Source organism: Brachyhypopomus gauderio, chromosome 18 (assembly GCF_052324685.1).
Source record: "Brachyhypopomus gauderio isolate BG-103 chromosome 18, BGAUD_0.2, whole genome shotgun sequence".
NCBI classification, from domain to species: Eukaryota; Metazoa; Chordata; class Actinopteri; order Gymnotiformes; family Hypopomidae; genus Brachyhypopomus; species Brachyhypopomus gauderio.
The window spans coordinates 11,290,674-11,300,643 of NC_135228.1; the positions used below are offsets into that span (position 1 = coordinate 11,290,674).

Genomic DNA, 9,970 nt, shown 5'->3' on the forward strand with positions numbered 1-9,970 from the left:
CAGATTATGAGTGGAAAGCAAATAAGCAGTAATTCATATTACTGATGTTAAATGAATAAATATATTACACCATCAGAAAATCTGATGAAAAAAATAACCCAAACTCATTTGAACAATTTAGCTGAACATTTAACCCTATTGGAAAAAAAGTAATGTTAAATTAAATTAGTTCATATACTCTCAGTGGGAGTGATGGACTTTGGGATTTATGTGCCTTATATTAATCAAGCTAATCTTATCTAACTGTCCAATTAGTTGCTAGTTTTAAATATGAGGTAACTTTGCATAGTACTTACATAATTCTGAACTAAACTAAAGTGATTTGATATTAGAAAGCGAATTGGTTATGGTGAATACTGAGTGTAATTGATCTTAATGCTAGAATGAAGATCTACTGTCAACTCACCTATTATCAGCCAACCTACCCAGCTGTTAAAATAAATAATCCATATAATTTTTGCTTTAAATTAATTTGAAATACCCGATTTTCATAATTTCATAATTGTCCGATTACGGGAGCCGTTTTTCTTCTCATCTTTGTAGTTTGCATTTAAAATATTAAGTCAAACCAGGCCGGCTACAGTGCCTTACAAAAAACCCATTGGTGATAAACAGCTGGATGCTTTTAAATGAGTTTTTCAACCAAGCTCAAATTATGTTTATATTCTGCCATCTACTGGCAGACAATTTGTGTACCATGCTTGCTCATGAATCATGATCTAAACAACTTTTGTTTGTGCGGACAACTTTTATGCACATGTTCGTGACAAGAGAGTTGAGCATGTGGTATACCACTGGACGTCTGTTCAGACAACCCACTGATAGAAAACGTGGAGTAGACAGCACGGGTGGGCCTCCGTATTACAAATTACTACCATTATTTACAACTTCACTTAGACCACAGTTAGCTTTTATGTTAGTTCAGACTTGACGGTTTCATATAGGCTAATTCAGTCCGTTATTATCACGGCAACCTGAGCTGACAAGTCTACTTTTGTACTGGAACTTTATTCGTTGTAGCTACGTTTTGGGTGCAAAGCAGTGGCATACATTTACTCCAGACAGACCTGCTTTAAAGACCATGAGACATTGTGAACTACTACCAGAGATGGTAAGACTTTGTGAAATTGTCCCATCTGACACGTAAAAGTCACAAGACATTAAAATGTGCGTGCGGTGAATCTACGACGTCGCTGGCCTGCCTCGCTGGTTCTTCTTACTTAAGCTATAAAGTGGCATCTCCTCCACCCATCGCCCGGCGTGCTGACCCAGCCAGAGAGGCCTGTGTCCGGGAGGGCTGTTCACCCTCGGTCCCGACAGCTCCGGGTCTGGGCCAGTCTTTCTCGGACCAACGAGGTTGCGCCAATCTTCAGGCCCGACGATTAGCCGCATGTGGCAAATGACACTGCAATTTGGCAACCGTACAATTTTCTTGGCCCATTATCTTGCAAATAGAGACATCAGAGCTTTGAATACAGTCCGATGATGGGGAGAAGGGAAAAAAACACATTAGTGGACAAGTCTGTATGTATTCTAGATGAAAGGCCTAATTTGCTATTAGATTTCCATGGTGCCAAACCTTTAATTCCCTTGGCTTTCTAGACCTTGCACACAGCTGTTGTGGTTATGGGCATAGTACAAGGGACAGGCAGGAAAAGATAAAAAATGCATGGACTGATTCAAAAACACATTGCATAGTATAATCCAGTAAATGGAGATTTTCCTCTTCTTTCTATAGCATCTGACTATAAAACCAAACATTTTTGCTACTAATTATTTCTTGACATACTCATGTGTACTATCTGAAAAGTATGGGTCATATGAATAATAGATCACATTATTATGTGTCTCTCATTAAGCCTGCGATCAGTGTTCCATGTTCTGGAGAACATTGCAGTGCAATGGTTCTTTATTGTGTAACAGCTCGATCAGCAGACCAGGGTTTAATGATCTACTAGGTGGAACCAAAGATGTCCCTGGATCAAGTCTGAATTCACTTCCCAAACGAGCTGCTAAGCAAACGCGTCATAAATGATGACTTTGCTCTTTGAAGGCTTCCGCTGATACCAAAGGCCGCACTGATTCCCATATCGGGGCTCGCAGGCCTGCCACCCTGCCGCTGACCACTAGGGGTCCGCTAAAGACGAGCAGCTTTCGACAGCTCGTGAAAGGAAAGGGCTGAGCCAGCAGGGGGCGCTCGTTGTGTGCTTTCTGTTAGTCCCAATACACCTGCGCAGTAAAGGGGGTTGCATACCAGTGCCCACATTTCTTCACCTCGCCCACCATCAGGTAGCTTACCTGTAGGTTTAGTGTATGGTAGACTAACAGCACCTGACAGAGCTGTAGAAAATCATTATTTGTGTATTGTATACAGATTGTTGTGCATCATAATGACTAATTTTAAACACAGTCCAAAAAAGATTTTACTATTACTATTATTCTCATGCACAATAATAACAGAAAACATTCTGCATTAATAATTAAATTGTCACCACAGTGAGAAATCTGAAGCGTTATGACAACAGTTGATTAATGAGCGACATCTATATCTATAATCTGAGGAGGTATGTTGGGACGCACACGGCCGTGTTTTTATTGACACGGTACACCGGCACGCATGGCCTCTTCATTAGTGAACTGTTAAGGAGATGCCTCAACTGTCACCGAACCAGGAGTGTAGATCGTCTCAAATATAATTATTGACATGACAATATAGTTGAAATGATGATAGTTAAGGAACATATAAGAACACGCATTTGCAAAAACAATCTGATGAGAGAAATGTACCTGTGCCTGACATTTTGAATTGAGGTTCAGCTACTGCACAGCTGGTTGATGTGTCCAATTCTGTAGATTACAGTTTATTAAAAACTGCCAGTGGATTTCCAGTCAATGTGAATCTACCTCTGTATTCCAGGAAACAATGCACTTAAGACATGTGGCTGCATACAATCTGAGCGTGACAGATTGATGTGAGATCAGCAGATAGCAGCCAGCATATCAGCAACAAGACTTTCACATATATGAAGAGGCAAATAACTCAAGCCACTCATCACTGGAGAGCTGCCGTGTAATGACGTTACGAGACCTTCGTGCGCGAGCACGACGGTAGATCTGCACTTCATTACGCTGATGGCTGTAATGCGTCTGTGACGTTGCCCAGCGGTCTTGTTCTGATTAAAGGAAACTCGGAGAGTGTGGCGCGTCAACCATTTCCCCCCATTACATCAAAGTCGCCCGGAAGTTGTACGCAATCCCACACATAAAGGGGCTCCACCTTTACACAACCACCACTTAATGAACGGTTCCCAACGAGGCTGGGAACTGAGCACGAGGACTAGAAGGCCGACGACGCGACTTCCTCCACACAACGTTCTAAGTGACGAGCACTCGGCTAATGGCGCAGAATAGCACACGCACCACACCGACCAAAACGATAAAGCCACAATTTGATGAGGAACCGCACCAGACCCGAGAGCATATTGGCAGAATCCTCTGGGCTCGAAACGGCATGAGGCGAGTGCGTGTGTGCATCGATGTTTTATTCAAGAGCTGGGAGATCTTGGCCTTGATGGATTAGGGCGACAGATAATGAAGTGCACTTAGAACTTAGTGGAGTCTAGTGTGAACATGTCTGACGAAGATCTCTGTGAATCACCTTGAACAGTCACAAGAGAACCAGAAAGCTGTGGTCCAGCAAAAAATAATGAAACCCTAAGTTTACTTTCACAAGGGTCTTCATACATGATAATACAGACCAAATACAGCTCAGTTTCCGGTAATAAACAATTGGTAATAAATTTATTCTCTATTGAATAAAAAAAGAAAAATACCCTCGAGTATTTTTTTGCGTTATTTGTACAATACGAGCCCTCTCAAAGGGATCATAGTAAATAGGACATATGCAAAATGGGATATAAAAATATCATGTAAAGTTATAGTCTCAACACCGCATGTTTTACATTTACAGCGACTGATGAGCAAAACATCTCCGTAGGAGGGGGGGATAAATTATCATCTTATGAACAATTTAACACAAAGTGAAACACTCATACACACACACACAGCTATATAGCCCTGGAAAAAGTTAACAGACCACCGCAAAAATGATCAGTCTGTCTGGTTTTACTATTTATATGTCGTTTAGAGCATTTCATTGCAAAAAACGACAACTGGTCAAAAAAAAAGAATGCATGCAGAATGCGTAATAAGACCTAGAAAAAAAAACAAAAGTTCATATTAATTTTATAGAACAATACCAACGTTTTAACTTAGGAATAGTTCAGAAATCAATATGGTGGAATTAGTCACAGTGTTCAGTTACAGCTTTGGTGTGTTTTGGCATGCTTTGCTTTAGTTTTCACACTGCTCATTATACAAGATTAACTTCACTTAATCCATTCTCCAGCAAATATAATTAAAAAGAAAAATAATAATAAAGAGAGAGATCGGGATGTCCCTGTATTCCTATGTTGGAATTCAACAGAAACTGGATACTGCCATACAAGTAGGGATTCTTTTTGGAGTGGTCTCGATAATTTCCAGAGATCTATATGTGTGCGTGTATATTATATATTACAATTTGAGAATTCGCCTGACAGTTCTTTTCAGGTGAAGATACTATACCTGGTACCATCATCATAAAGTGAGAATTTCTAAGAATAAACATAAATTCCGATTGTTTTAAAGTCTGAGCTTGTTTGAGCAAATGTATCTTACCAAAAAATCAAGAATAATTAGCATAAAATATATTACATTTGAATGAATGAAAAGAATATGCTGTACATACACAAATACATAAACACACATATGTACAAATACACGGACACATATATACAGAACTAGCAATGGATGGCCCACACACAACCTATCGACACCAAAACTCATGCTGGCGACATCCAAACCCAAACTCGAACTTGGTCAGAGGCAAAGGACAGGAGGCCGTGCCGGGCCCCGTTTCAGACCTGTGCGGCATGAAAGTCTTCCCATCATGCCCTGCATTCACGCCTTGCCCACACCTGAGCGGTTAATCACTGCCTTCCCGCATATGCTGGGTCCATGTGCTTCACACCAGGTGGTACACGCTGTAGCCCAGCGGCGTCCCATACAGTCCTACGGGCGGGACGGGCAGCATGGGCCTCTGGTAGGGGTACGACTGTCCGTAGAGCGAGGCGGCCGGATGCAGGTGGGCGCCCAGCGGCAGGGCCAACGGCAGGGCCGGGTGTAACGCGGGCTTGGCCGTCAGTTTCAGTTTCTCCAGCTCGGCTTCCTGCAGCCGCTTGGCCTTGGCGCGCCGGTTCTGGAACCAGATCTTCACCTGCGTCTCGGTGAGCAGCAGGGAGCTGGAGAACTCGGCCCGCTCGGCGATGGACAGGTACTGCTTCTGCCGGAACTTGCGCTCCAGCGCCAGGAGCTGCGCGGTGGTGAAGGGCGTGCGGGGCTTGCGGTTGGCCTTGTGCTTGCGCAGGGCGCACGGGGGGCTCGTCTGGCCTACGGGGTGGAAAGAGGAGGGGGGGACACCAGGGGCAGGGACGCGTTAGGAGACTCTGACCGGGCACGCAGGTGAAAGAGTGCCGGAAAGGTCGGCTGTACGGTGGCGTGAGGAGTAAACAACGTCGCGTTTCTCAACGTTTATGAAACGTTTTCTGATCAATGTAACATTATTCAAAGAGTGAAGAAAATTTTGAATTTAAGTGTCTATAGTCTTTCTTAACATATGACTACCCCTCCTAAACTCTCGGAGCACAAGCATAGTACAGGTATTCTCCACACTATCCATTAGTCTTTCAATTATTCTTTATTGGAATATTCTGCTTTCTATAGCACCCGAATCATCTAAATATAGGACAAAATTGAATGTTTTTAATTTCTGTATTATGAAACGCTTTAGTCCGAGATATTTGTCATGGGCAAAATCAAAACAAAAACAAACAAACAAAAAAAAAACAAGCAAAACAAAAAAGAAAAAATACACAAAAAGACAAAACAAAAAACTGGTACTCTGAAAATCTGATTTTTCATAAGAAAACTTGTCAGTCAACTCAAAAAACATAGTTATTAATAGTATTATGGAAGCATTTTAATAATAATTTCCAGATGTTTGTGCTTTACCGTACTATTTTTAATGGCTTACTACAGGCCTACATGACAAGCCTCAAGCTGTGTTCACTGAAAGCAAGTAAAAAATGTATATCTTTCAGCAATGTTTTGGTAACCTGCGACCAATTACTGGACAATCACTTTTATTCAACTTTTAATGAAGGTCAACCGAAGATTCAGAATCACTAGCATTGAATTTAATAGTATATTGCAAACTCAGGCTGCAAAGATACCTCAGGTTACTTTTCATGCTGAGATTTTTCCCCCAAAAAGACTGACGCCTCTCGTTTACAAAATAAAACCGTAAAAATCACTTCGTAAACATAAAGGACGAAGATAACACTTACGTGGCTGCGAGTATCTAGAGTTCATAACCCAAGCAGCGCACTCCTCCGGCTCTGGAGACTCCGATTTGACGGGCGAGTTTTGGATAAATTGCTTTCGAATTTCCTCCTGACTGCATGAGTCCTTGTTTCGATACGAGGCGACCCGAGATTTCGCAAACGTCGTCAAAGATACATCCTCGGAAACTTTTTGATACTCCTTTGAGCTCTTTTTACAGGATATTAGCGACTCCACGCTGAAAGGATGACTTGTCAGTTGAAGTTTGCGTTCCTCCATCGTCCGCTCCGGGCCCTGCCTGTCCTCGTCAGCTACGCAGCTCTCTCTTAAACCTGAAGTGACGGACATCCCTCTTTTATCTGAGTGACTCGCAACAAGAAGGATTCCCGCCTTCAAAGTCGGGCTGACTCTTCATGTAAGCAACAAGTAGCCTTTGACCCTCAACTACCTTTTAGTACGGAGCGATCATAAAACTCTCGGCCAATAGAAACGCAGCCAAATTTGCTCGCGCACTCCCCGTGGAGAGATAAGCACACAGTCCCTTCGCGCGCTTCCCATTGGTTGCACAATGTTTGCAATTAGACTGCTGTCATTTACAAAACGACACCGGTAGTTTGCGCAGGAATAGAAGCAACGCGGATCGGTCGCACAACAGCAATAAATAGCTACTTAAAACGTTTGATGTGAACTTTTTGCGTTGTTTTTTATGTAAAGAAGGGCTCTGATTGTTTTTCGCTTTGTCTTACTAAAACTTTAGTTTAGACTACAAATCACAACGAAACACACGCATCCTGCTAGGTTGGGTTTATACTTTATTACTGATCCTTCAACAAAATACACTACTCTCAAGACTGCTCGATAGTATAATAATAAGAGTGAAGATTAATAATATCCCAACATCGAAGTATTATTCCAGTTATCACGCTGGGTTTTCTTGGTATTGTGGGTAGGCGAGGCTTTACTGTAGTTTAAAGTTACGTCTTTTGTAAAATACACGCATTTCATATCACCAGGCGGCTGAACGGCGGTGTGTAGGCGAATAGACTACTAACTACTTGTTCAGAACTGTTCAAATTGGCTTTAGCTCCTCAATAGCATTTCCTTTCATTAGAAGAAGCATTTGTTTCCCCATCACTAACTTGTTGAGCAGTGCTTTAGGGTGTTCACTATTTACAGCCACACGTCTGCTTCCAAGCAAACTATTTTTTTTTTCACTCGCTGAATGAAAGATAATATCTCTATCATTAAATTTATGTTTCTGTCCTAACCTGCGAACTCTATGGTATGACATATTGCAGCAAATGTAATTAACACACTTATGAGAAACTAATTGCTTTTGGTTTTGTGCCATACTGAGAATTGTTTGTATCCATGATGTTTAGTGTATTTGGATAATCACACTTGAAATAAACATCAGCTTTAGAAATGCAATCAGCTGCCTGTTGGACTGGTCTGTGTGTGTGTGTGTGTGTGTGTGCGTGAGAGAGAGAGAGAGAGAGAGAGAGAGAGAGAAGGAGAGGGGGCCGAAGCTGCAGGGTGAGATTCTGTGAGTCTGCTGTTCCCAAGAGCCTCAGCGTTTATTAAGCAGGGTGATTTCACAGACAATCTGAGGTTTGCGAAGGCGCCAGTGAGCGGGAGAGATGAAAGGAGCCTCTCCTCAGGGGAGAAACTGTGGCAGTTTGGCGGCTCCACACAGGAGGAGTCGCCTACCCGCGCACGCTCACACTCCCCCGCGCACACACTCGTCACGCCCCTTGCCCTCGGGCACCTTGTTGCACACAATCTTGCTCCTTCCATAAATGCACTGTGAGAGCCTGCTGAACTGGAGTGAGAGATATGAGACAGACAGTTATGGGGCACGGGAGCTGGCAGAAGGTGCATGAAAACAGACTGGCCAATAGAGAGAGGAGGAGAGAGAGACAGGTCAAACACAAAGAAAGACAGGCAGACAGTTATGGGAATGAGGAAGAATGCAGGATAGGAGGCTGATCAGTCTGTGCCATCCAGACCAGTGCTAGGATGACGGCCCCTCGAGGACGAGCCTCTAAGAAATTGACCAACACATCCTCCTTCCCGTGTAGTCCCTATGGCCTAAAAGAAAGGAAACATTTTGGTTTCAGATTGGAATGAAACAACGAAAAAAAAAGACGTTCCGTTTTGGGAATTTTTTTTTTTTTTTGGCGGTATGTTTGGACACACCTCGAGCTTTGTAATTATGGGCTCAGCTTTGAAGTGGTGGAATGCCGGACTGTGTAAGACCTCGACTTGCTTCCATCGCACACTGTTTACACATCCATTTAGCCCACTTTACAGACTCCATAACCATCCAAACTAAATAGAGTGTAGTCTTTATCTGCTCGCTGTCATTTACTATCAATTAAAATGCGATGATACAGTTTTGAAGATTCGTTTCTAAACACGGATAAAGCAGTATGTAGAGACAAGTTAGGACAAATCGTTAAGTTGGCCAGAGTTGCTTTTGGTATGGTAATACTCTCAAGTAAAGTTAATAATTCAAACAAAGTTGCAAAACATGCCCTATTTCTCCTCAGAATATGAAAGGGAATGGAGCTGATCTAATAAGGGCCAAAATAACTCACGTGGAGAGGGAAGAGAGGAACGATAGATATAATAGCATTACTGTTTTTGCAGACTGATAATACTACCAACAGGAGGTCATAGACACTGTCACACTGATTAGACTGAATGAAAAGGGTTGGCAAGGTGACAACAACTGTCATCGCTGAGTTTTTATAAGCACCATATTAGGCTTCCGGAGACTTCTCCTATGAGCGAGCATTTGCTGTAATGAGAGAAAATTACTACTCACTAAAGGAGGATGGCGCCAGCTTCAATTAGCTCGAAGGAGGAAGGCTACTACTTAGAGGCAAAGAAATTATCATGTAATGCAAAGAATGACAGACTTAACATTGACAGTAGGGGAGGCAACCTGTTGTGTGAGTCACTGCTGCTGTTCATGATAATTATCACAGGCTACGATGTAACAATAGGTAGGGCAGTTACTTTGTTACCCTTGCTTCAAAATAGTTGCACCCATCAGTTCTGGCTGGAAGTACCTGTCTAGAACTCTTTTGTAAACTCTAGTTATAAGCCTCCAGTAATACCCACTGGACTGACACCTCTTATTGAGATGTACTAACTGTCATATATAACAACTAAACTTGTTGAGTGATTGCCAGTAACCAATTTATCCAATTAGAAAGTCTTATTCAGCAGTTCTTGAGGATGAAACCACATTACATTTTGTGCTTCTTCGCAAAAAGAGCAGTTGTCAAGACTCACAACTGTCTGTACCTCAGCAACTCTCTAAAAACGATGAAGTCCCATCAAAAGCCCATTGCTAAACCTCAAACAGAGCGCTAGACCTTCGCAGAGTCACCCACACAGGCCTCTTCCTGGGTCTGGGTCCTCTTATTAGAACCCTGGAGATGTGCCACACTCTATAATCATGGATCACCGCCATGCCAGACCTCTTGATGAAGACATTAGTCCTCATGACTCATCAACC

At 42.5% G+C, this 9,970-nt stretch overlaps 1 protein-coding gene across 1 annotated transcript; it reads right to left on the reverse strand.

Moving 5' to 3' along the window:
- Positions 1-3,784: 3,784 nt before the first annotated feature.
- msx2b (muscle segment homeobox 2b) lies at positions 3,785-7,002 on the reverse strand. Its single transcript, XM_076980469.1, has 2 exons — positions 6,447-7,002; positions 3,785-5,490 (listed from the first exon to the last, which is right to left on the reverse strand). Exons 1-2 carry the CDS (start codon positions 6,787-6,789, stop codon positions 5,066-5,068), a joined length of 768 nt encoding a protein of 255 aa, XP_076836584.1. The 5' UTR covers positions 6,790-7,002; the 3' UTR covers positions 3,785-5,065.
- Positions 7,003-9,970: the final 2,968 nt, after the last annotated feature.